At 47.0% G+C, this 26,787-nt stretch overlaps 2 protein-coding genes across 7 annotated transcripts in view; both read right to left on the bottom strand.

Annotated features, from left to right (window-relative positions):
- Nucleotides 1-1,618: 1,618 nt before the first annotated feature.
- Nucleotides 1,619-13,250, bottom strand: LOC135902617 (uncharacterized). The gene is made up of 5 exons (XM_065432812.2): nucleotides 13,093-13,250; nucleotides 11,350-11,678; nucleotides 6,468-6,690; nucleotides 2,873-3,197; nucleotides 1,619-1,978 (listed from the first exon to the last, which is right to left on the bottom strand). The coding sequence occupies exons 1-5, from the start codon at nucleotides 13,093-13,095 to the stop codon at nucleotides 1,911-1,913; spliced, it is 948 nt and encodes a 315-aa protein (XP_065288884.2). The 5' UTR covers nucleotides 13,096-13,250; the 3' UTR covers nucleotides 1,619-1,910.
- A 4,581-nt stretch (nucleotides 13,251-17,831) lies between these two features.
- The window catches only part of LOC135902578 (sodium-dependent dopamine transporter-like), a 131,059-nt gene continuing 122,103 nt past the window's right edge, over nucleotides 17,832-26,787 (bottom strand). For all 6 annotated transcript variants that reach the window (XM_065432751.2, XM_065432752.2, XM_065432757.2 and 3 more), the window contains 3 exons: nucleotides 26,002-26,241; nucleotides 21,245-21,469; nucleotides 17,832-19,496 (listed from right to left, as the gene is read on the bottom strand). In XM_065432751.2, the coding sequence (XP_065288823.2) occupies nucleotides 19,263-19,496; nucleotides 21,245-21,469; nucleotides 26,002-26,241 (699 nt within the window). In that variant the 3' untranslated portion in view covers nucleotides 17,832-19,262. The remainder of the gene's footprint in view (nucleotides 19,497-21,244; nucleotides 21,470-26,001; nucleotides 26,242-26,787) is intronic.

The following is a 26,787-nucleotide window of genomic DNA, read 5'->3' as shown; positions in this document are numbered from 1 at the left end:
AGAAACTCCTGCCCATGGTGCGGAGAAATACCAACTCTTTACCACATAACATGGGAATGTAAGCATAACTACACATTCCATAAACATAAAAACCCGAGTGCGGAGCAATGGGAGGGCCTGCTCACCAGCAGCGAGCTCACCGCCCAAAGGGCGATCGTGCAGCACGCGTGCGAAGTGGCCAGGCTCAGTGGAGCCCTGGAATAGGGGCACACCCATGCTGAGAAGCCAGGCAGCAAGCGCAAGACGGCTCACCGCTAACCTCCTTGATAGAACCAATAAAGTTTTTCTCTCTCTCTCTCTCTCAGTTACCAACTTCAAGAGGGTACTTCCCTTTAGCAGAATACGCATTTTAGGGCCCTTGGTATTTACTGCTTTGCTGTAGCAGACTTTTGACTAGCACATTGATACGACGGCACACAACTGCCGACTAAGCGTCGTAAAGGCGTAAATGCTTTTTTCGATTAGAAGAAAGTACTCTCTCGTAGTTGTTAACTGAAACTTGTTAAAGCTTGGTCTATCTTTGGGAATATAATTTTTGGAAATGCTGTCAGCTGAAATACGCTGGTCCATTGCGGTGAAGGTCAACGCGTTGCCGAGATGCTACGTACAAAATTCCTGAGAATGATCGAGGTGATAAATTTTTAGGAGGAGGCCCACAAGTAGAATCTGAGAATCTGCGGTAGGGCTTCCTATCAAAATTAGATAAAGCAGACTTTCAGTAAGCGCAGGAGTGAACTGAGGTTTGCAACAAAGTACATAGGCAAGAACGTGAACTATAACACGATGTTTTTTTCAAGCTGATAATCATACTTTAATAGGTATTCTTTCTTAAGTATTCTGCATTCTTTGGAATAACGAATACAACATACAGAACAGCATTCGTTTCACTAAAGAAGAAGCTCAAAACAAGCATCTGAATCGCATAATTGATGATAAGGCGCTCCTGGTAACATAGCGAAGTACGTTTTCTGGTAAAGATAACTGACGGTAGCTTGGGACGTAGGGAGTGACATCACTAGCCTTTCATATATAAACGAACCAGCCTAGCAACTGATTTCATTGTTGTCGCAGCACCGCTATGGGTAGGCAGCGCGTAGTTAGGACTCCCAAGGAGCAGTGTGGATACAAGGAGCGGCAAAGGGAGGAATAAACGCGGCAACACTGCAAGCAGTGGGGTGCTGTCAAAATTACAATTACTCCCATTACTCTAAATCACCCTTACTACCATTAAGCTAAAGCAATAAAGCATTGCACACCCCCTTTAGCAGTTCTAGTGGACATCCACTTTCGCAAGCCGGGAGAGCGAGTCTTTTTCCTTTTTGCCATGTAGTCACAGTCCGCCATCTGCAATCTCGAAAGTCTGCGACTCGCACGTGCAGACAGTGCATAAGAATTTAAATGCACAAATACGATGGCTCATAGCCACCTCGTACGCACTAGTAATCCATTTTTTTTTTCTTGTCACCAACAGTCCGCCTTGAAACTTCGTCAAAATTTGGGGTACACCTCTTTTCAGTAATCAACCGATATCGATCATACAGGCCGATGCTAATTTCAGATTTTGGGGCGTTCTTAGCACCTCTACCTCTTCGACAGCCAGTAAATTACAACAGCCGGGGTCATTCCGAAGCAAATTTTACTAGGTCATTGCAAAACATCTTTTTCTTAGCGCGGTGCGGTGAACACGAAAAAGCTAAATTGTATAATCTAATATTTACATTAAACAATTAAATCTTCAAAGCGCCCGTGGCGGTGCCCCACAGGCCTTTGCAGGTCGGTGGCTGTTGGCCACGTTTCGGACGTGACCATCGCCTGGGCCGTCATAGTCATCGTCGTCGCCGTCCGAGACCAGTGAGCGACCGGCATCGTGTGCCTCCTTTGCTGCGGACTGGCTTCTCTTAGCACGTACGTCACTGCCAGCAGCGCTGCCACCACGAACGAGCCGACTGCAGACACTTGCGCGAACCACAGGGCAGGACTGCGCGGAACGGGGCTGCCGTTAATGCGGACAAAAAAAAAGGAAGAAGAAGAAGGAGGTCGGCTTTCCGTTGCACTGCGCGTCATCGCCATACAACTCGGAGGCAATTTAAGAGTCCTGTACGAACTCCAACCTCACACGCACCGTGGTATCTACGCCGGTCCTCAGCGTGTCTCACAAGCACACAGCTCCCAAGATATCTGTAGATACTAAGAGAGGTTCGTTTCCGCCTTTTAGTCTCGTAAATGAGCGCACGTTAATTGGCTAGAGCATCTATACAAATTCTTCTTTGAATCAGGAAGCGATGTATTTGACCCGCCGCGGTATAGCCCAGTGGCTATAGGTCACATTGCGCTGCTGAGCACGAGATCACGAGTTCGAGTGCAAAAGCGCTCCTCCGCCGTGCTTGTGGTGCGTGTTACGAAACCCCAGGTGAGCAAAATTATACCGGAGTCCCCCACTACGGCGTGCCTCATGATGAGATCGTTGTTTTGGCAAGTAAAACCCGAGGCGTTATTTAATTTTTTTGTAAGTAAGAACTGGTCGTCTCTTTCAAGATGTGTGTTGTCGCAGTGGTTCGTCCAAACAATCATCGGTCTGCCCAGTGCTTTTCGTCTGCGGCACACTGATTTGAAAATCGAAGTTCACCGATACAGTACAAGGTGATTACAGGGAAATGAGAGGATGTCTTTTGCGCTTTCTAACAGAAAGCGCAAAAGACATCGCGTATTATTTGTGCACCACAAATACAAGTTAGTGAAATCTATGTCACTAGTTAACTAGTCGTCAGCATTTGAGGGATTAAGTCAACCTCCCTCTTGATGGCCATTCCTTATTGCATATTGACGAGTGCGGAATGTATAAGCAGTATGCACGAAATACAATGGCCCTCACCAATGCTGGCGCTTCCTCCGACACGCCCGGTTGTCCATGTCTCTGGAAGATCGACAAAGGGTGTCTGGGACATAGGGAAGGCCAAGGAAACGCCCAAGCCACCAAACACGTCCTGCGCCTGTGGTCCTGCGTCTTCGCTGTCGGCTCGATTCGCCCGCGGCACCACGTTGCATGGGAGGCGACGACGTTGTACCGCGAAGCCCAGGCCACGTCGCACGGGAAGGGTCGAGCGCCAGGCGTGTTCTGGAGCTGGCATCGCCTCGTCCTCTGTTCGGCCCCAGAAAGGGATGTGATCAGCGCCAGGAAAGCAAACCTTCACCTTGCCCTGCAAGACATACAAACGCTGGAATTAAGCTGTCAGGTTGCATACTCCTAGAAATTATCCATCAAATTTTTTTCCCTAGTGTCGGTGCTGGACCATAGAGAGGTAGAAGCATGAGGAAGACGTGCACTGGCTCATGCATGCGTCCTTATCATATTGTGCAGCTGAAAGCTTCGCGTCGCATTGTTCAGCGTTTCACTAAGCAGTTGCGACCCACCGAGTAGAGGCTTAGTGGCTTTGGCGTTGTGCCTAAAACTTTCCTGAAAGTCTCCACTGCTCCCTCCGCCAGGGCTATCTCAATACAAAGCATCAGCTGTGGGCTTGCTCTGCGTATTTAACTCGTACAGCTCATACTAACTCATATTACTCACAACTAATACGGTACGATTGGGAGGCCGGCGAACAGGCTGACCTCCCAATCGAACCCCCGTTCCTGGAGAGGGAATAGATCAATCTCACTGAAAGCTTACAGTACACATGGTGGAGCCTTCTGGTTAAATCTCACAAGAAAAACTTAGTTTTGAGAACTCTGCCGCTATATGGCGATGTGTTAGATTCGCGACCTCGGCAATCGTGCTCCGATAGAGACACGGCCATGTGCGCGCGTTAAAAAACCGAAGATTGTCAAAAATGATCGAACGTCTCCCACTATGGACTCGTTCTCAAGTGAACTGGTGCTTCAAGTGTTGCTTAAAGGTGTGAAGCAGGACACTAAGTGTCATTAGGGAATCATTTCGCGTTTTGTTTGTTTCAAATGCTAGTTTGTATATGACTGGCTGCTGAGCTTTACAAAGTCCGAATACTTCGCTGCCTGCGCATGTGAGAGCCCATTCTGTACTTTACTGTGAGTCGTGCTCAGTGCCCCGTTTATTAAAGAGACTGAGTCACCTCGCTGGCTTTCCAAGTCTGGACACATTTCTGAGAAACTCTACAAAAGACAATACAGTCGAAATTCTCGCACGTACAAATTCGTCGCTCATAAAACACTCAAGGTGCCAATATTTGTTGGCTAAACACCGCTAAATAATGCAACTGTGACCAAGAGTGCATGGTACTAACGATATGTAAACAAGACCTTTACAGCCTAGGTGAACCTGCGTGATCTTTCTAGAAGATATAGGATAGCAAACTTATAATTTGCATACTATTAGGCCGGAAGTTAACTTCTCCGACTCACCACTCTGCAGTTTCTTAAAAGCTTGCGAAATAGCCAGTGGTACGCAGAATAAATGATAAATCGCTCCTAGCCCTTTTTCTAAACCATACTCCCACTGAAAGGTTACCTTTCTCATCGTATATGGGAGCTGAAGAAAACCCGGAGAAATCGCGGTGCTTCGCGACCGTCGAAAAACTGGAGCGCCTCAAGAGCACGAGAGATTCCGCGAATACGTGAACGCAGCTCGACAGACCTGTAGATTCTTCGCAAGCGAAGCTTACTTCATGAGCTTAATGAGAAACTGAGCTCTTCAGGGCTATTCGGTTCTGCCAGAAAGGAAAGGCCATGGACAGGAGACAAGAAAACGTCGTCTCACCATGTCGGAGTCGGTCGTTCTAATTGCGGGCCTGGAACGAGGAGAGCGCGAGGTGCAGGAGGGGCGCGAGCATTGCAACGCTCGTGTAATTTCTTCTTTGCCAAAGGGGGGAAGGAGTGGTGGGATTAAGGGGGGGGAGGGGTAATTACCCTAATTCTTCCACTGCGGCGTGCCCTTTTGCTCTTGCTTTGCTTTACGGCATCAAACCCCATGATTCAAGAGATGAAAAGGCATCTCGTCAGTTTCGGCGATTGCACACAAAAAAAAGTTTGGTTTGTAGATCATGCAACAAATGACATTACTGATGGGCGAAACGAAAACAGGTAACATTCCAAGGAGATCGAGCGCGCCTGCGTCTTTTGAATTTTCCCCCTTGTTTTGATTGGAGAGGTTGGCGCCTTGATGTGGCCGCAGCTACTCCTTGTCGTATGTGGCAAAGACGAAAATATCGCAGAATTTGTGACAAAATGCGCTCCAAATGCATCACAGCAGTCAGTCAGCATTAACACAAAGTTCCTGTACACGAGTCCAGAAACCAACAGATCTTGTTGGAGGAGCCGCTTGCTCCGTCGTCAGCAGAGACGACGTGAACCTGTGGGATCCGCACTACACGCAAAGCCAAGATGCTGTGCTGCAGGTAACAAATAGCCAGCAGGAACGCGACCACGATGATGACGAGGAAGAACAACACGATAATTATTATGATGATGTTGATAATGATAATGCTGATTCCACGCAGTGACACTTGGTCACAGCAAGGGATTGGCCAACAATGGACAGCAGTACAATTAAGAGGCGGGAGGAAGTGAAAGACAGTCGAAATAGTAAATAATGAGAATGATAAAGCTTCCCGAGAGCGCCGTGGGCGCCAATCCTACAATCCAAAAACCCACCACGCAACAGTGGAAAGCCTCCCTGTCTAGCGTCAACTCCCGGGACCAGCTCGATCTGGTCGTGAGCGCGTCGGGTGGATGGGGCCCATGGGCTCCTGGACTGAGGAATCCACCCCCCACCCAGGGCTCGTCGAAGTACCCTGCGGTTCCCGTTTACTTCAATAGATGTGTTTATTCTTTGTCTAACGAGAGCGCGCCAAGCCATTACCAGAAATGCACCGCGCAGCAGGAAAAGTAGGGGGAATGAAGTGGGTTAGGACGTAAACGTCACGTGTGCCCTCGGCTGGGATATGGGATAACGAAGGAGAGTACTGCTAGCGCGTGCTTGTCGAGGCATTGCGAGAGAGCATGTTTTTACAGCGCGCAAGGCGGCTACCCTTCTCTCACCATTGCCTCGAAAAATTAAATCTGCTTAGATCCCTATTATAACCACAGTTCTGCGAAACTTGCTGCGAAACGTTCCTTGGACGTTTGTAGTTGCCCAATACCTCCCTTGCGCAATCCAATAATAAAGCGCCCATGGTTACAGCAAGAAAGTACAACGAACAGTTGCAGACGCATACATTCATTCCTGCCCATCTTGTCTTCTTCTCACTGCACCTATAGTATTAAATCACTAACATGCCCATCTTCCCGCCCATATACATCAGCTATAGCTACATCCGCTGCTGCGGTCTCATTATTACTTGGGCACCGAGGAACAAAAATAGCATAACGAGGTTCAGGCAAGAATGCTTACTTGGTCTGTACAAAAAAATTTTTGCTGCACGACAGTGCTTACGAACGAAATTAAAGCAACATTATTATATGTGCATAAACTTTTATAAACAGCCACAACAGCTGCTGACAGGCGCCTGCCGTCGGCGGGTTGCGGTGACGCTGCTGACGCTGTTGGCGCCCTCAGCGTCTCCATCGTCGTCGCCGTCGTTGTCGCCGTCCAAGAGGCATCTGCGGTCACGTGCCCTTTCCGTCGCCATCCTTGCCTCTTGCAGCCCAAACCTTAGGGCGACGAGCGCGGCTACCACGAACGAGACGACGACTGCCGACATCTGGACGAACCACAGCGCAGGCCTGCACGAAACGTCGCAGCAGTCAGCTCCGTTGCAAGGAATGATTTTCTGCCGTCATGCGCCAACACGACACCGACGGTCGACAGACGTCTTGCAGAGAGTGTAGATGGCAGAAATTGAGGCTTGACACACTGGGCCTACGCGGACAAGGCGGAAAAAGAAATGGTTCTGCAGTTTTCTAACTGTCTGAATAGCTACGCTTATATAAAGCCGATAAAGTCGTCTGGAGGCTGCTCGACGGGTCGAAAACCAGCCGTCGGATTGCTATAAACATTAACGGGTTGCGCCTATAGCTAGAGCCTAAGCAACTTCGCCGTCTACGCAGCGAGCAAGGAATCGGTTGACCATTCCAAATCCTCTTGGCAAATTAATTTAAGCGCAGTCGAGCGGCGCGGGGTCAGCCAACATCACTTAGATCAGGTGTTGGGTCAGTTCGACTTCTTAACTCATCCCGCGCGCCTCGAGTTTACGTGAACGAATCTAGGAGACGCCAACATAAGCCATTCTGCCGAATAGTGGCTAACAGCATACCCTGTCAATTCGTTCAAGACTTTTGTTTTTCTTGCATTTTCTTTCTTTAAAAGAAAGAAACATTTGGCTGCATTGCAAGCGCCTTCGTCACGCTGTACCTTCGAGTCATTCCCCCATTCATTAGCTCCTGGTACACCCCTGGTAGAACAAGTCCTCTTTAATAAACGTTAATGTTTATTTGTTTGCTCTCGAACAGACGTGCTAGAAAAGTGGCGCGCCTGCTCGAGACATTGGGCTGAAGAAAGCTGCGGAATTACGGCCACGTCAAGGTTAGCTGTATTTACATGAATGCTTCAGTGGCGCAAGTGAATTGCACTTCTATAGCGTATCACACCCATGTGAAAGGCGTCAATGCGCTAAGCAACCAAAACGAATTAATGCGCCAGAACAGTGCATATCGAAGTGCACATCGGCAGTGAATCACGCACTGCACGTAAACACTGGCACACATTCAGATTTATATAGAGAGAGAGAAGAAAAGGGGATGGCTGTCCAGCATGTGCACTCTCCTACGCTCACGGCAAAAACAAAACAAAAAAACGCTCTAAACAGAAACTAATGGCTTGTTCCGGATCAAGTTGGATGTGCTAAATGTAAAAGTTGTCTCATTATAGTTACCGTAATGCTCTAAGAAATGCAACACGCCATCTATTGCATTTATGTAAAGGCCGCTGTAAACAAGACAAAGCGCCCCCAACACTGACGACCCACAAAGAAGCCAGCGGCCACACATTCCTAGACTGCAAGACAACTCTGTGTGACCGACCACCAGCCATCCCAATACCTGAAGCCGAGCTGTGAAAGCTTCATGTGCGTAATTGCGCTTTGCCATTAGCCGGCCGCCCTGTCTCTCTCTCACTCTCTCTCTCTCTCGCTCTATATATATATATATATATATATATATATATATATATATATATATATATATATATATATATACTACATACATTCGCCGCGCAGTTAAGGCACAACTATCCAGTTGCTTAGGTGGCGTGTTTAGCGTGTTTAGCGTCCTCTACAATGAGCTCTCAAGTTTGGCTGGTATCGGCTGTTTCGAATGGCTAATATAGCATGAAAACATGTTGGAGAACAGGGGCCCCGATACGGGACTGTCCGGGCGCACAAAACGTAGCGAAGGAAACACCCCTCGTCAGGAAAAGCTGCAGAGCTACAAGGAATGGGTCTCAGAATGACCCGGCTGCCGCGTTTGTCTCAGTCCTCGTCTTCTGCGCTGCAAAAGCAGCTTATACATGTCAACAACGAACCAACCAAGTGCTCTACAAAATGTAGAACACCTCCAAAGCATACACTGCTGCTGGGGTGACTGAAACGAAAGAAAACCATGTTTTTGCGTCGTCTTCAGTGTACGACATCGAGGCTAGCAGTAAATAAAGATTGATTCCTCGAAGAAACTGCTAATTTTGTAAACGGTGCCTCCTTCACGTGGTACAAGGCAGAGCAAAGGTAAACAAAAGTTTGTTGGAAGGCGAAGGCGAGCTGCGAGCAGCAGATGCTTCAGTTGTGTCAAAAGTGTCAAATTGTGTCAAAATTGTGTCAATTGTGTATTTATAAAATTTGCGGTGCCTTAATAATAAACTCGGCTTTGAACCAGGCGTCGATGTGCGTGTGTGTGTTCCTCTGTCTCGTGGTTGCAGCACACCAGGCTTCACCTAATCTGACCAATGGGAGGAAAGAAATCTCGCCTACAACGAAGGTAGCTTAACTACACAACCACTCAAGGTGTGGTCTGGCAACCCGAGGGAAGAACATTTCCTCTGTTATTCATTGGTCTCTTCTGAAATCGCTCTCCATAAGCGATTTCAGTCATCAGCCTCCCCATTGGCAATGCCTTTCGTTAATTCATTGCGGCAACCCTTTCGTGTAATACCGTGGGCCCTTGAACTATGCGCATTTTTTTATAACGGCGGAAGACAATGCACGCTGGCGTCACACATTACAAGCGTATAGCGTAGACGACACCAACTTCCCCAGAAGTAATTCCTATTTAATGGCGCAGAACCCCTAAGGAGAGTAACGTCGAGGTGGAGGAAAATTTTGCAGACTTCTTCTCGCGAGTCTGACAAGAAACTCCGCTGCCAGCTGTTCTGCGAAGTTGCAGCCTCTCGCGTCCTGCTGATTGTTCTCGTCGTTATAACATGAGGAAGACGTCAAGGATACGTAGTGCTGAAAGACCAAGCCGGCCGACAGAAACCTCGTATAGTCCTTTCCAGGCTAAAATTCACGCGGCGCAAATATCTCGGAATACAAATTCCAAGCCACACCGGGACTGCAGTTCGTGACTCTCGCTGTCGCAAGTTGGTTACAGTGCACACTTGTCTGCATTCGCCCTGCGTACATGGTGACAGCGTGGTAATTATTGTTTTCTTTTAACAGGGCCAAATTTGGTCATTTAAATGATACTGAATCAGTTAAGACTGCTATAGTACTCATTAAAATTTTATTTACGGTAATTTTACAGTAAGAGGTTAATTACTAGAAAATAAAATGAAGGGCAAACCTTTTTTATGCACGTGTACAGTATCGTCAATATGTCAATTTGGCGTTACGGATTTCAGTCCATTTTCTCGAATTTGCAGCTCTGTAGTCAAATGTTCTTGGAACTTACTGAGGTCAATCTCTTCTGATTTTATTTATTTATTTACTTATTTGAGTACCCTAAGGGCCCATTGGGCATTACATAGGGGGGGGGGGGGGGACGAAAAAGTTCAAGTGTAAGTGGAATGTGTACAATGCAATATATGAATGTATCAGGAACCATAAAGAATTGATCTAAACATCTAGCAGAAACATACAAAATAAGAAAGAAAGAAATAAAGAAAGAAAGAAAGAAAGAAAGAAAGAAAGAAAGAAAGAAAGAAAGAAAGAAAGAAAGAAAGAAAGAAAGAAAGAAAGAAAGAAAGAAAGAAAGAAAGAAAGAAAGAAAGAAAGAAAGAAAGAAAGAAAAGGGAAACGGAGTTTATACAATATTTGGTAGTGTGGAAAACGCATAACAACCGACAAAATGCGATGTAGACTATCAGTACCCAACAGAACACAAGTCTACGGATACAATCGAATGATTTAGGTAAACAACCTACACAGATATCTATCAGATGAAACGGAATGAATTTTATACAATGCCAAGCACATGAAAACACTGTTTAAGTAAATATTCAAGCAAATGCGACATAGTCCCTTTTACCAATAAAAAGCTAGCTAGGGCCGATGAGCCAGTGGGAAATCCATGACGTCCTGACGAGATTGTGGGGGTGCGTCATGGCGTCATTGCCACCAGCTTTTTGTTTCACGCCTTTTCTAGCTTACGATGCCTCCTCTTACGTTAAGAGTGACTTTTTTCGGCATTGAAGAGGGATAATTTGTTCGGATGAACGTTTTTTTTTTTCATTCACTTTAGTGTTCCTTTAAGCTCACCTGTATCACTGAAACTCGTAAGGCTCTCAGAAGAATAGGGGAACAATAGTTGCACTATAACGCAGCGTATCCAAGTACAATCAAATAATATAGACAGCCGAAGTTTGCTAAGACCACGGTCGAATCAGTGAAACACTGAGTCAGTGCGGCGCCGTTTTATCTCACGAACAGAAATGGCCCGATCCACCGAAGGAATATTGCGGAGCCTTTCTTCACCCCGTTGTTTACGCTTATTTCGAAGGCAAAACGGGCGCTTAACTTTCTGCTGCATAATCCTGCAGTACTTGAGTATCTGACGCCGGAGCTGTCACGTCATTCCTTGATATCCGTGCTGCCTCTACAGCGAACAATCACTTTGTCACTACAGCGAACAATCACTTTGTTCTTACTAGTTCTTTCCACGTTCTTGATTGATAGTTGAGCATACTATGTTGTAATGTACATTATCAAATTAGCAGGGAAATGTAGGACGCACGTTAAGATGAACGTATAAGAAACAGGATACAGGCGCTGCCCACCTGCAGCCTCCTCAACAAAGAGGGAAGCTGCTGTCTCTTGTGTGAACGATCAGAAACAAGTTACGAGGTAAATGGGAAACATCGCCTCAAACCTACAGCAGGCTTAAGATGTCCCCTATAAAATTAAGTATTGACCACGCCAGTACGATGTGTTGCTTCATACGTGTAGCAGTGCTCACCAGTGGTGGTGGCTCCTCCTCCATGGCCGAGCTTCCGCGCCGTTGGAGGATCGAGATCGGGCGCCTGCTGGAGCATCGGGAAGCTCGCGGAAACACCCGATCCGCCAAACACTGCCTGCGCCTGTGGTCCGGCGTCCTCGCTGTCGGCTCGAGTCGCCCGCGGCCCCGCGCTCCCTGGAAGGCGACGACGTTGCACCGCCAGACGCAGGTCCCGTCGCTTGCATGCGGTTGAACTCCGCGCACGTCCTCGGTCTGGCGGAGCCTCGTTCTTTGGCCGGCGGCCGAATGTAATACGGTCGCCGGTCGCAAAGACGAACTTGGCCCTTGGCCTGCGGGACGCACGGACGCTGTAATTCATCTGGCAAACAACGAAACGAAGCTCATATCTTCAAACATCGGCGCTTAGACGAAGCTCAAGGATAAGAATTATTCTATAAGTTTATTGTTTCTTGACTTATAACAAGAGTAAAAACACGCCGAATCACTGACGGATTTACTAAACAGCAATCTCGCCATCGACTCCAGCAAATGCCTGTGTAAGCCAAATTTCTACAGGTGCCAGATTGTGCGAAAATACCGAGGGTGAAAGGCCCATGAAATACTGGAATATTTCCTTATATTCTTATACACAAGCAGTGATATGCAGCACACCAGGCCATCACTAGCTGTTACTGCATGAAAACAAAATCTTGTATCTATAACGATAATTCTAACACGTGTTCCCAGCCCTCTTTCACCTTTTCTTGGCAAGAAACGATACACTCGTGCTGCACGTTGCTAGTCAGTGCGACATGTGTAACCTTAAACTCGTGCTTCTTCTAAGTGCTGGTCTTTCAAAATATGACCTATGCTACCATCAGCCGGCCGAAGTTTCTACCTTACCGAAGGGAACTAATGTACACCTTCGGCTTATCGAGGAATGTAAGTTTACTTCACCTAGATATCGGTGACGTAAGAGCAGGTACAAACAAGTGCTGTAAGTGTAGGGGCTAGCGCGTGTATCCTCAGAATATTGTGTTGAACCGGAAACGCCCCATCGTCCTTGCTTTCATCTCTGTGCTGCGAACCGCCGCGTTATATCAGCGGCTAATAAGCTGTGAGCTCTCGCTCACGGGACAGTGACGCATTCCTATGGGGCGGAATACGAAAGCACTTATGTGCTTGAGGGTTTGCCGATGGTATCCATTTCTGGTATTTGTGATCTTAAACATCGACGTTAATTACTTTTAGCATTGCCACTAAATTGTAGCCTGCAAGAATGGTAGAAAATGGCCACCTACAAAGAACCTCAAGCAATGTCTGCGATTAAGCGCGCAGCATGCAAATGAATAAGCGCATTCTGCACTTGAATGCATGGCAGAAGCAGTGCACCTAACTCAAGGCTCCTCCAGATCAAGTCATTCTACGAACACGGTACACGAAAAAAAAAAAACATATGTGGGGTGTTCAAACGATATGTGGTAGAAGTAAATTAACTCATCCTCGCTACTCCTAACACTCAGGGCACCATGTGGCTGCTGGGCATACGCTGTGAAGAAATGGGCCTAGTGTCCGAACGCGAAGTCTAGTTCTACCTTCCATAGAACGAAAACAAGATCTAATACACCTGTCGATTCCTCAAACACAGATCGGCTTTCTTATGAGCGTTATCAGAAATTACTCCCCTCGCGGCTATAAGCGATTCAGCCGGAAAACCAATCGACGGGATGGCCTCGAACAGGAGACTTGAAAATTGCGTCTTACCATGATGGCGTCCAGCGTTCTTCTTGCGGGTGTGGAACGAGCAGAGCTCGAGGTGCGCGAGCAATGCCACGCGCACGAAATTTCTTCTTCACCAGGCGGTAAATCTCGTGCAGAAGAGCGCGTTTGGACAAAAGCATTTGCCGATATGGCACACTGAAATTTATCTTAAAGCTGAAATGAATCAAGAAACAAAATTAAAAAAAAATAACTACAATATTGTTTGCTGTACTTTAGGTGGACATTTCTCCCTACACTTGAGAGGGAGATCGCCGCTAGGTAGAGGTGTGGGATGCTCGAATCGATGTTCTCAGTCCATGAACGTTGGCTTGAATTGTGAGGCGCTGCTTCGACAGCTTAGACTGCTCTCAACACGTTTTCAAGATATCTAGAGCACCGCGAGCAAAACTGTTTTAGCTAGTACAGCTGTTCAGCTCGCATTAGAAACAAGAAAAAAAATTCACCGACGATACTCCCTAATGAAAAATTTGAGCGCAGACCCTTTCAGTCTTTATAAAGACAGGCCGGACGGTTTCCGGCTTTGCTCATTGACGTAGCCCTCTAAATTAAACGAGCAAGAGAGGCATTGGCTGCGATATTGACTAGCAAGAGTGCGCTAAAATCTAAGACCGCAGATTTTCAGCACTTTTCCTCTGTACAAAAGAATAATTTTACAACTGAATGTTGCCCCAAGTTACACGATAATGTTTATGCATTTGTCTTGAGGCGTAGTGCCTATGTCTTTTATCTGAAAACTTAAGTATAGACTTTCCGCCAGGAAAACAACTTAAAAACGCGCTTTGTGTTCCGGCGCAGTAGAATGACAAGGCCCGTGACCGGAAGTTTCTTGGCGGCGCACTCTCGCTGCAGTTAGCGCGCGAGTGAAACCGTCTTTCGCGACATATTAGCTGACGCGGACAATCTTCTGTATCGTGCGGCACGTTGCAAACGGAGTGATGTGCGCCGCGACTGTCTCGCTAATCGGGAGATCGCGAGTGGCGGCGCGTGGGTGACGCTTGGGCGCGATTCAGAGCAGCAGCCGCAGACAGACCTCCGTTCACGTGACACCAGTTTCCCCCGCGCACGTCACTAAAGGGGCCGCTCTCATTGGTCTCCTGCGTTCCCGGCTCGCTCACCGACGCGGAAAGTCGCGAGAAATCTGTTCAAGACCTGTCCATTTCGGGCCAGCGAAAAGCTACCGCGAGGCAACTTTCGCGGCCTGCGTTGTGCCGTATAGTGTGTATGCGCCTTTTTAGAGCTGGGTTCTAAAAAAACCTAGCCAAGGAGATACCTTTTTTTCCCCCTGAGCCAGACGCCCTCATCTGTAAAGTTAAGCCTCTTGTACTCTTGAAAAGTCAAGCTGTGCGCATATGTTTTGCATTCCCGTGGTTCATTGCCATCACTGTTTCGTATCAGGAAGCTCATACACCAACACTAAGCTGCATATTCCACATCCTTACGGTTCATAAATTGTTGATCATTTACGTTTTGTTTCCTTTCTTTTCTTTCGTTTGTTTTCTTGCTTTCTTTTTGTTTTTGCTTTTTGCTGCAGTACTTAACATGTAATCATCGGCATGTTTCGACGTGTCGTAATCGCGCTTACATGGCCTTCAAGTTGTGTTTACGTAAGCACAGCTACAACAAGCTACAACAAGTCAAGTTCTCCCTCAGGATGACGAGACGGCAAATGTAGGGATCTTCCCTGAATATCTTCAATTGTCTAGCTCTCTTCACCTTCCTGATTTTACGTCCACGTTTCGAGCAGAATAAGTAGCAATCGTGTTAGCCTTATGAAAGCTTTCCGAGAATGTTTCATTCACTGTTATAGGGACCAACTCCGATTATCTATGTGCATCACTTAATGTATCCTCGTATTTCACAATTAAACGGGCACTTTGTTCACTGGTTCCGCGTTACGTACGATAAGTTCGCTTGATTTAGGCACTGGGTCACCGTGTAGTGTACTTGAATGAAATGGCGGATTCACTCACACGAGCATCCCTCGGGGGCTCTGCTATCTCTCTGCTAAGTCAGCAAAGCTGAGGCTTTGCTGACTTTGGCCTATGACACCGCAGGTAGGTACACATATTTCTCCATATCTCAATATTCCGCAAAATTTATTCTCTCATCATCTCCCCATTTCCATAACCTATGTTTTCCCACGAATAATAATTGGTGTCCTCCAAGAAAGTTTCAAGTTATCGCTTAGCACAAAACTTAGCTGCAATATTGTGTCAAATTGGTTGTGTCCCCTTTGTGTTAATTTTACAATGTACATGAGGTTATTGAGCTTCTTGTTTTCGATCCTGCCGCCGATTTGCAGGACAAAACACTTCAGAAATTCCACTTCACCAGCTTGGGCTATCACTAGCTTCACAAGCCATTCTCTTCCTTTACGTGTCTTCGCTGGCCTTTAGCCGAACGGAAGGCTGTATTGTAATTTACGACATCACTGGGAACACAAAACAACTGCTTCGTTACATATTCAAAATTAGCTACTGCTTCATTCGTTTTATGTTTTTATTTTAGATTATTGTTTTACTTTAAAGTTTACTTGTTTACTTGTTTATTGTTTACTTTGATGAAGTTTTACTTCAGATTTTAATTTGTCCACTTTTTCTCTCTCTCACCCACGCGCTAATGTTCTAAGCTTTATTTTGGTTATAAAATTACAAAATACACGTTCCCACGCCTCTAAAACCACTTGCTTCTTCGTCAATCTCACGCAGTGGGTAAGAGCTATTGTTCGAAAACAAAACGAAAAAAAATGCTGGCTCCCTCGTAATAAAGAGTAGATGTTAGCATGAAATGACTACCAGCAAAGCAGATTAGTTGGAGTAATTACGAATATTACTCACAACCACCCGCGGCGCACCAGACGCTGCCGGCCTGGTGACGTAACATGGCGCCATCTCTCGAAGGAGGTGGCGCAAAACCGACGCCGCGGAACTCGCGGACCGCTGGCGTTGAAGAGAGCACAGGAAACCCGGTCTCAGCGCCAAAAGATGACAATCAAGCGTATGGTGCACTGTATCTGCTTATTGAACGCTGCTATCGGAAATAAAACTTGGCGCACTAGAAGCTACAGCTTGAGTGACATCGTGAACAAACATTAGGAAGAACTCAGAAGCAATATATTTTGTAACTTGCTAGGGCAGTAACTAGCGTATGTAATGCGGTCTTGTACAAAGGGTTGGGAGCCAAAGACCACACTTTCTTAGGTTTTGACTGGTTGCCCGGATGATCTCGTTTTGTTCTCGAGACAGCTGTACCTCCACGGACAGCTACTACACAAACATGGACAGCCGTGCTTTCACATGATTTGCCCTCTCAAGTGAAGGATTTTCATTGGCAATATCAGCGGGGCATTCTACCTACAAGAGACAGGCTTGAACGCTGGCATATGGTAGGGAATGATAAATGCATATATTGCGCACAAACAGAGACCAACGCGCATGTAGTAAAGGGCTGCCTTGTAGCACGCACCTTCTGGAAGCTAGTTGCAAGAATGTTCGGAATATCCATCGTGCGGCCACCACAGCGCCGAGATCGGTTTGCGAGTCTCGTCCACTACAGCGCTAGCTAGGTTTTGTGGTGCTTCCGCAACATCGCAGAACGATCTCGGCAGTCAAATATAGCAATGTACCCCAGAATGCGAAAACTACGGGTGATAGTATGGGGTCATCTTGAAGAACAGCTGTTCAAACTCCGTGAAGCCGAGTTTCTTCGCCCCTGGTCTACGCGGTACATAACCGTCTCCCGAGGCAAAGTCTTTCTACCTCCAGAATAATGCTAAATTCTCTTGCCTGAGTTCAGACTGTATCTCTATGTGCACCGGGTACCTTTCATAAATTCGAGGCTGACAATAATGCTTTTGCGTGGACGCTGTAATGAGTTTTGTTGTTGTTGTTGTTATGTGTGGCAAAGCCAGTGTCAAGCAGACACTGATTTATGATTTATTACATGTGCTGTACCTTATACTGTACTTTTCGTTCATACCACAGTTGTAAGCGTGCCTACGGGTGAATAAATTTCCTTGTCAGCAATGATGCCCGGATAACGGCTCTGGCTTTTGGCTCAAGGTCACTTGAAGGTCGCCGTCAACGGGAGCTAAAAGCATTTCATGCTTAAAAACAAAGCCTGTCTTCTCTTTTGCACTGTCGTGTTTCTTTACCTGCGCTATTCTTCCTGTCTTCCCAGTCGAAATATTCTCCAGCTCCTGCGACGAGCGTGCCTCACTCTGTGCCGTTTCCACGGCGCCCAGAAACACATCATGTAGTAGTTAAATTACAGTGTAGAATAATCGAGGAGAAGAACAGCGTCGTGAGAATTACACTACTAAGTCATTAGACAGTATGGTACGTTGCCATCGAAGCTACTCGCTTCGAGTTGTCATTTCATCCTGACAGAGCTAGTTGTCACACCATCCTCCTATTCTCCGCATCGTGCTACAACATCGGTATAGTGCGAGTCGCACTCAAGAATTTTAACTCAAAACTTCAACACATCGCCTTCGCTCTGAACGTAAAGTGGTGATAAGTAGTGATACTTTTCTTGTTGGCGAGTGAGTCACAAAAACGTCTAAAGTTGGGAAGTGAACTTCGGGCACGTTAAATATGTTGGGGGTGCTTGCCAGTGTGGTTCCCCTTTACCTTTAAGGAAAATCACGCTTGGATAACGCAAGTAAACACAAAGATGCTGTCATCTCCTTTCCCATCACGCTTTCAAAGAACACTGCCGGGTGAAAGAAAAACTTGTACTTCAGTTTTTATTTCTGCTTTTCAACAGGCATTCGTGCAGAAAGACTTCGCAGTGGACTCACTCAATTCGAAGTGGGCACTCTATTGACTCTTTAGAGGACGAGGCCTTTGCCTGCTTGGCAAAGACGTAGCCCATGTGTCATCACGCGCGCTTTGAGATGTGTTGGCTTCACACGCGATATACTGCAGTCCATGAACGATAGATGCAACGATGAAATAAAAACAAAACAGTGAAGCTGGCAAAAGTGCCCTTTAGGCGAGAATAAATATACAGGCTACATGACAAATGCACAAACGATTCGGATGCTGCTGAAATTCTGACAGACACGATAGCCATTCAGATGGAGTGAGTACAAAAGAGTATAACGTTTGGAACAAACAAACAAAAAACAATAACAGCATTACAAAAACAAACAATACACATTAATAATATACTCAAACGTCTTTCAAGAACCGTACAAAACAACATTACATATTAACAATCACTGGTGCGTTCACCTGTTTGCCTACAAAGGCCGGCCACCGAGCCGTTACGGCACAAATACATTGCTGCTTTCAAACGTGTGCCACCATACGTCGTAAAAAAGCCGGCAGTAAACCGTCATTATCTTGTTTTGGTGGCGAAATATGTCTGCACTACGTGAAGTCTTCAGTTGTTACTTTCCGTGGCCCGCGCGTTTGTAACACATTACCTGATTACTCACAAACGTGAAATGCATGTACTCATCCACCTCGGGTCACGCTGCTGATCAAGTTCTTTCAGTGGTACACTCAACTGTACTTGTCGTAACCATTCTGGCACATTGGCTGCACTGTAATAACGACACGCTGATTTTGCAAATTTCGCACGGCCCCTTGCTGTCGTGGCATGTTATGGCTGCGCGGGGCGAAATTAACGCCGACGTTGAAGGTGCCCGATCGCAAAGGTCCTTTCGTCGTGTCTAGTTCCTTTAGCCAACCAGCGCGTATTGAAAAACGACATGCTGTACAGTACTTGTCTGAGAATACGGCACCAGGTTAAATTACAATAAAGAGTAGAACTCTTTAGCACGCCAAGGCTCACGGTCCACTGACTCAGGGCACCGCCCAGAGAAGCCATCGTGCACACGCGGCCACGTAGGTGCATCGCCAATACATGCTCGAAAATGGCACCTCGGCAGGAGGAACCGGTGTAGAACCTGCTGCATCGCTCCCCAGGTACAGCGTTCCAAATACAAGCTGCGAACAAAACCCCTACCCGCACGCAGTACTGCATATGGCACAATTCCGACGCGTTTAAAAGTTCGGCACTGGGTGTACAGCCCGATCTGGTTAAGTTCGATTCCGACGTGAGCCAGAGGACGTCGTTGAACGGGGGGGCGTATACGTCACTGCCTGATGTTGCACCAAAATCGCCCACAGGCGCGTCAGGTGTCAGACGTGCGACGTCTTGACGGAGTCGGAGTCCCTCCGCTCGCTCGTCCCGAGCACGCCAAGCGAAGAGCGCCGCTTGCATCGAGCGCGGGCTCCTCCGCCGACGCTCACGTTCTCCGAGCTGGCCTCGCCTTCCTCGGGGCTCTCGGAACACTTGGAAAGCGATGACGGGGAAAGCACGATGCGGTCGTCGCTCGCTTCACTCGTCGTGAACACCAGGCTCACGCGACGGACCTGAAAGAAGTTCAAGAGGTGGTAGTTAACGTCACTGGCTCAGATGTGACGCGTGGGAGAGCAGACGGAAGAAGTTTTACGACCGCTGGGCGCTGGTCTGTCACGCACATTACACGTTTCATCATAAGAGTGTGGGATGGTGGCGGTAAACAATGCCCATCTTGTATGGGTCACAGTTGTGTCTTGAAATGTATAGCTTCAACAGCGTTGTCGCTTGTACACTGCTGAATCAAAGCTCTCACATACCATTTTGACAACGGTGCCCCAGGGTCCACCATAAGGCTTTCAAAGCTCAATACTGATGCAGCGCCAAATAAATAGCGTTTGCAATGTTCTGTGAATCTGGTGCGCATGTTTGGCGTGATAGATCTTGAGAGGAACCCACTTTGTTTCTCTTATTTCTCTTAAGTGCCTGTCAATGGTTTACTTTAAGAAATAGTGCGTATGTGTGTATGTGTGGGTTGGGAAGGAGGGAAAGTAGAATTGAAGAAGAACCCAGGATCCTTCAGAAATTCCTTCGGACTCGAAATTCCCTCGGAAAATCCTTCGCAAGTCCATTCGACGTTAAGCCCTATAGTCCGCTTTGAGCCGTATTAGGTCTATCAGCAAATTAGCCGAAATGGATCAATTGAAAACTGCTCTTGATGAACACGACCACACAGACGAAGGAAAACCAAGAAGCAACAGGACAGGTGGAGCTCCAGGTCATGTACACTCGATGAGAAATGTATACGGAACACAAAATCTGAGAAAAAGTTGATTATCTGCGCAGCCGCACAACGCAGCCTAGCATTCGCACTTACGGTCTCTACTAGTATACGTGAACAGTATTGTGATGTTTTGTTTTACTGACTACCGTTACAGGCTGCGTGGAAATTGAATGATCTTACAGGCTGCTCAAAAAATCAACAAATACCGTGGTGCGTAAACATTTGTGGTCGAGTGTACAAGTGTTTTCGCATTCCAGCGTAGCAACAACTAATTTCTCGCGATTATTTTGCCTGTTTACGACTGCAACATTTAGTCGTCGTGCAGAGGCGTACATCTCCAGCATCCATCCAAAGCCTTTCTCTTACACCAGGAGTCATCGAGGGGTCACGCATCCCTAAAGCAGCACATGACAATGTTGCACCAGCGTAGACAACTCCGACCATATATAGCCGCTTGTAAATAAAGTTGGCGAATCTCCCTGGCTCCCCATTTTCGTAGCATTGCGCATCGATCGGTTGAATAATTTCAACAATGGCACGAACAATAAACTCAAGTTCCGTGGTTTAACGTGCCAAAAGCATAACATGATTATGAGGTACGCCATATTGGGGTACTCCGGATTAATTTTGACCACCTGTAGTTTTTCAACATGCAACCAATGCATGGTACACGGGCGTTTTTGCATTTCGCCCCTATCGAAATGCGGCCGCCGCGGCCGGGATTCGATCCCGCGATCTCGTGCTTAGCAGAGCAACGCCATAGCCACTAAGCCAACATGGCGGGTAACAAGAAATTCAGATGCGTTCTGACAATAAGCCCGCAGAAGCTCGCGGATGGCGCAACGTTTGTTAAAGTCCTGCCATCACTATAGTTGTACTGCATGCTCATGAAAACAACGTCAAATGCATAATAATGAATAACATCGCGTGAGTGAGTGAGTGACCGGGCACGGTAACCATTCGCTTACGCCTCCTTGCCCTTCTGTGGTACACATTCATCAATATGCAGCTCAACAAAAATAACAGCTATATACTTACGTGGGGGTCATCCCTCTTGGGCGTGTCCGACTGCTCCGAACTACAGCTTTCCGATAGGTCGTGCGTCGATGAGCTCGAGGGAGACTGGGGAATTTGTTCCATGGAGCCAAGCTGCAGTTTCTTACGCATCTGCGACATCTGCGGCGTGTAGAAGAAGATCTCGTCGCACCGCGGCGGGGGCATCAGCCGAGTCACGTTGCTGTCCGTCAAGCTGTACGACTGGTCCTGGACAAATATAGAAGAGGGACGAGAACGCACATTCGACTTGAGCCCTCACTGTTCTCTCTATCTTCTTGTTGTAATGCGACGTCCAAACAAGACAAACGTTCTCAGGAAGATACTTGAACTAATTTCAAACTACGATTTCTAAGGCATAACTGACCTACAATACTTAAAAAGTTCCAGTTTCGCTCAAAAGGGGAAGCATTGATTGCGGTAGCAAATTATCAGACGGCTATATGCGGAGGATGTTAGTACGTTTATCAGCTGTAAAACATTCACTTGCTAACTAAATTAACGACAATGGTCTCACGCGCCCACGGGCAAACATCAACACATCTCACTCGATGATCACGGATACTCGCTATCTGAACGCTGGCTTGATGGAGAGCGGAAGCAGCCGCGAGCGAATTCCCCTGCGTGCTGCCTCTCGCGTCTACGCAAATTAGGCGCGTGAGAACACAGCGCACACGAAGTTATCAGCTAGCTGGTCGGCCAACATTCGAAACTACCGCAGATTGTCTCCAAGATAAGACGCGAGCGGCCGTTATCAGCCGCGTTGTGCGCAGCCGCTGGCCGAGTAGAAGCGGAGACGCGTGCTATCCTACCCTCCTAACAACACAATTGACTAGCCCATGCACGTACATCTCCGCGCTACCTCCGTTGTGCGCGCGAGAAGATGGTGCACACCATCTCTGCCTTCCTCCATTTTGCGTGCGAGAAGAGTGGGTGACTAATTTATGACATCATGCTCCAAGTCACCATCCTTCGCGGCTCACGCCCGCATGCTTTCTCAAGCACCTAGAGCACAATGCGTACGGCCGCGATTTTATCGCACTCGGACTTTATACAGAACCACACTACGACGACGAGGACAGAAATTCGCCTAGAGTGTCAATATCATTGCTTTCGGAATAATAAATACAAATGCACAGTACATTTCAACAGGAAACAGCTATACCCGATCACGTTTTACGCTACTATTGCCGTCTTGCTGTATTAATCTGTACTGTTTTAGCGCAGCATTTACAAAAATCCACAGAAGGACACGAAAGGGACAGGCGCAAGTCTGTTCGTGTCCCTTTGTCGTTTCTATAAATTCTGCGCTAAAACAGTATTAGGTACGGATTGCCAACCAACTCGAACCAACGCGTTGCTCTATTACGTTTGTTCATTGCATCTATGTAATGTTTTGCAACTATAAATTTTTCTGCAATCAGTAAGAAATGTTATACATTGCTCAATGAAATTATTAGGTGATTTAGTTGCCTCCTGAGTAATGAATGTTCGGGTTTATGATCAGCCAGCGAGTGAAATTCGCTCTAGTACTGCTGCTAAAGTGTTTCGGACAAATATGCAGCCATTTTTCTTTCCAATGTGTGTTGGGGCCGCATAACGTAAAACTATTCCAATATGTTTTTATTCCAATCTCCTCACGTCAAATTTCCGTAACCGCCAGCGCAAGCATCGAGCAGTCACCCGCAGGGTTGTCTCAACAGACCAATCAAACGCTCTCCTCGTTCATAGGAGGTCACTTTGCTTGAAAAACGAACAACATTGCCTACACTGAGCGGCTTGTGTTATCTAATTGGCTCACAAGAGGCGAGGAGCATGCTCAAATGGAGAAAGATTCGATGGGGCCGAACCACTGCACTGAATATCGATAACCGGATTAAGAGGGTGGTGTCGACGTCTGCGATTGGTCCGCTTTCTCTTACGTAGCTTGCGGTGGCTCGTCGATGATCGCGGTGGCATGCAACGGAAGCTTAAGAATGGCGCTAAAACGGATCTTCAGCAAAGAAGAGTTGGCAGAACGAGGTCGTAAACGCACCGAAAGTTCTCGAAAATGTTGCACGGCCACGCAGAAGGTTTTATTACATGCAAATAAACTCATGATCTCTGGCGGGGGCGAATAGCCAGTGCCGGAGCGATCGGTGGCCGCCATCTTTTATTCATTTCGGAATGACGCAGCCTGCGGCTATTCAGAAGAAAATTCAGTTTTTTTCGGCATATTGATGCACCTTTAACGCGTACGCGTCACTTTGACGCGGTAAGTTTTTGTGGTTTTGTGACGTCGTGAGAGGCAGGTGAAGTGGCTGCAGCCCAAAATCTTTTGACCAATAGCCGAGGGCCAATGGCAAAAAAACATCGAATCAGAAATAACTATCATTGTTTTGTTCTGTCAAATTATGCATAATCAGTGTATACGCGTCATATCAGATGGGGAGCTATCGCGGTTTTTGTGACGTCGCGTGACAGACAGGTGCAGTGGGGTGGGCCAAAACATTTTTTGACCAATCGCTGTGGGCTGATTGCAGAATTGGAATAGAAAAGTTTGGAATAGTTTTACTTTATAGCGGCATTGGTGTATGTCTCTGTGTAAGCACGTTCTGATGAACTTGCTTAAGCTGTACCTGCTGTAATACGTATGTATCTAACGTGGTGCAATGGACCTTCGGCCCTCGTCAAGCTGCCCAGGAGTCCCTCCCGTGCATTTACTGTTAGATAAATTGACTTGAAATTAATCATCAGTGTTCGCACGATGGATGTGTCTCCTTCCAGATCTATGCCTCATTTCACAACTGCTCCTATTGCGTGAGGGAGTACACGGAACAGCGGGTGGCGTTTTTACAGAGGATTACTAAAATTTGAGGGCCACGTGTTCTGCCCGTTAGAATACTTTACTTAATCATCCGACAGAAGATTTAACCTTGTTCCTACTGAAGAACAACAGATAATACATGCCGTGGCGGATCAGTGGCGATGACCTTTCACTGCTACAGAGTACGAGTTCCCGCTTTCGATTCCCAGTTACGGCGGCCGCATTTTGATTACAGGGGTATTCTGCATAAACGGCAATGTGTTGAGGTTTGGCCGCACGGTAGAGAACTCTGGGTGGTCAAAATTCATCCGGCGCCCTCCGACATGGCGTATCACAATGCATTACACATTGGGACATTTAGGTTTCTCGTCACTAAGGACTCGTGAGAAATTCTCGTTTTAAACTATAGAAGTTGACAAGCTCCATCCGTGATGCGGCCTATCTCTATGATTTTCAAAAGCTCGCAATGTGCCATCACGCCTACGAAAACACCGATCTTTTTGATGCTAGAGCATCAAATGTCACATTGAGCGAAAAAGCCGGTGTCTTGGCAGCAAAACGGCACCCATATTTCCCATTAGCTGCGACGCCAGGTCACGTGCGCGCCTCGTCGGAGCAGAGCGGGCAAGAGGGAACAACCACTGGCGCGTCAGGTATTGCGCGAGTGGAGAGGGTATCGCCACGACGCCACGTCACCCTTGCTCTCGGAAGCCTGTGCTATCAGCGCATTCCTTTTGCGCGAAAGGTCTAGCCTGCGTTCTAACTTCGCCTCGTTAATCGCCATAAAGAATCAATGTATAAAAAACAACAATAAACTTGAAATGAAAAACATTGCCGGTAGAGAGTTTCGAACCTACTAGCGCGCGCTCATTAGCCAAGTGTCCTGACCATCGGGCTAAACCTTAGATAGCAGGCCTGAGCAGACTGCTTTATGACATGCTATCTGAAGCGAAATTTCCATTGCGAAGCCCTATGTGACGAAAGCGGTGAAGTCAAAATCACCGCGGCTCACTAGGGAACGTTCCTGTTAGATTTCATTGCAGTCGGGTAAGGTAGAATGACGTCACAGATCGAGGCGCGCCAGCCTCGTGCTATCTAGGAACCGCTAGGCCAAGAGTCTCAGCGCGCCTGCGCGAAGGATCCCTCAGCGTCGTTCTATTAAACGTTAATGCCTTTGCATTCACAACTCATAAAAAGTGTATAGGTGTCCTCGGATTGTTTTCGTAGTACTCCTTGCCTTTAGGCTTTTGCTCGTCACTGGAGAATAATAAACTCGTTAAAGCGCGCTTCGTGCCGGACATAAGCAAATTTACCAGGTGCCCGAAAAGGAACAGTAGAGTGGAAATGGTGTTTTAAAATTTGAAGTTTTAAATACGGCAGATCAATCATAACTACAAGATACTGAAAATGTCCACAACCGGCTTGAAAACATGTCTGCACCCGACGCTGCACATTGTTACACACACGGTGGATTGCTGGAGTCATCTGTGTGATGTTAACGGTAATGGCTGTCTGTAGCTCCTGCAGCGTGCGAGAAATGTTCTCGGAGACCCGCGCACCTCACAGACGTTATCAGAGAAACTACAGGTCTTACCTGATATCGCGCGGGAAACTGCGATGTTATTCACAATTATTACCATATGCTTGTTTATGTTCACACAGCGAAGTTAATTTTAGGTGAATTATTCAACAAGGTGAATATATTCCTTGCACTGACTCTCTAGCATGGTAGTGTGTGGTGTACGTGTTGACATTTCTATTATTTTCTTTAATAACGCTTCATTCCCTTTGTTACAGGCGAGAGCATTGTGATGTGTTTAGCCTGGAAGCCTTGGCGTACAGCTGGCTCGTGATGTAGGAGGCAACCTCTTCGTACATAGATAAACGCACGTTCCTTCGCCCATGCAGAGACGGAAATAACAAAAGACCCGCTTACGACGTCCGGAAATGAGAAGACCAGCTTGTTGGGGTGGGTGGCTCCTTTCGCCTTGGGGCTCTTCTCCGGGCAAACGACGAAGCCGTAAGGAATGTACAGCTGCCCTTGCTGGTTGGCCTCCTTCTTGCGAATGACGAGGATTCGCGGCGCGGCCGCGGCTTCCTTGCCAGCCTTGGCGTTCTTGTCGGCCTTCATCACGTTGGTGCACAGAGGCACGGGCTTCACCAGCCGCTTGAACTCCTGCGAACGCGATGATGGACATTTTCACCGTACCGGTAAACGCGCCAGCGCTTAGGAGAAAGCCCTCGTGGTTATTCTTCCTGCTCTATAGTACTGGGTGCTTTTTTTTTTACTATGAATGATTTTTGAACGATCGCCTGTGGCGGATAGCGCAATTCTAAGTCATTGAGCCGGATTACTCGAAGAGGCAGACGTTACTGGCTGCAAAAATTAGAATGCATATTCAAGCAATCTTCAAAATTTCGCCCATTAAGCTCCTAGCTGATTACTCACGGCACATATCGCAATCATACCAATAGTAGCCGTTCAATTTGCAAAGCATATCCACTTGGAACAAATTTTCTGGATGTGACTCGTTTCCTGATATTAATTCGCGAAGTGCGAGACCGAATACATTGGCATCCCAGGTATTTTTGCCCTTCGTTCTACAAAAAGGCGTTTTGTTGAAGTAACGGAACCATCAGCTCATTTCTTTTTCACATGTTAAACGGCGCACTTGTCAAAACCAGTGCCATTTTCATAATAAGATTCAAGTGGATATGCCCT

The sequence above is a fragment of the Dermacentor albipictus genome, chromosome 3, assembly GCF_038994185.2.
Source record: "Dermacentor albipictus isolate Rhodes 1998 colony chromosome 3, USDA_Dalb.pri_finalv2, whole genome shotgun sequence".
Taxonomy (NCBI): domain Eukaryota; kingdom Metazoa; phylum Arthropoda; class Arachnida; order Ixodida; family Ixodidae; genus Dermacentor; species Dermacentor albipictus.
This window is presented reverse-complemented; position numbering and strand designations above follow the sequence as displayed.

What these genes read in the sequence shown, in the direction of transcription:
- LOC135902617 (XM_065432812.2), bottom strand. An exon ending in CCCGCCGACGGCAGGCGCCT is followed by an intron (nt 3,198 to 6,467) that starts GTCAGCAGCTGT and finishes TATGTCTTGCAG; the next exon opens with GGCAAGGTGAAGGTTTGCTT. An exon ending in CGGAGGAAGCGCCAGCATTG is followed by an intron (nt 1,979 to 2,872) that starts GTGAGGGCCATT and finishes CGTTCCGCGCAG; the next exon opens with TCCTGCCCTGTGGTTCGCGC.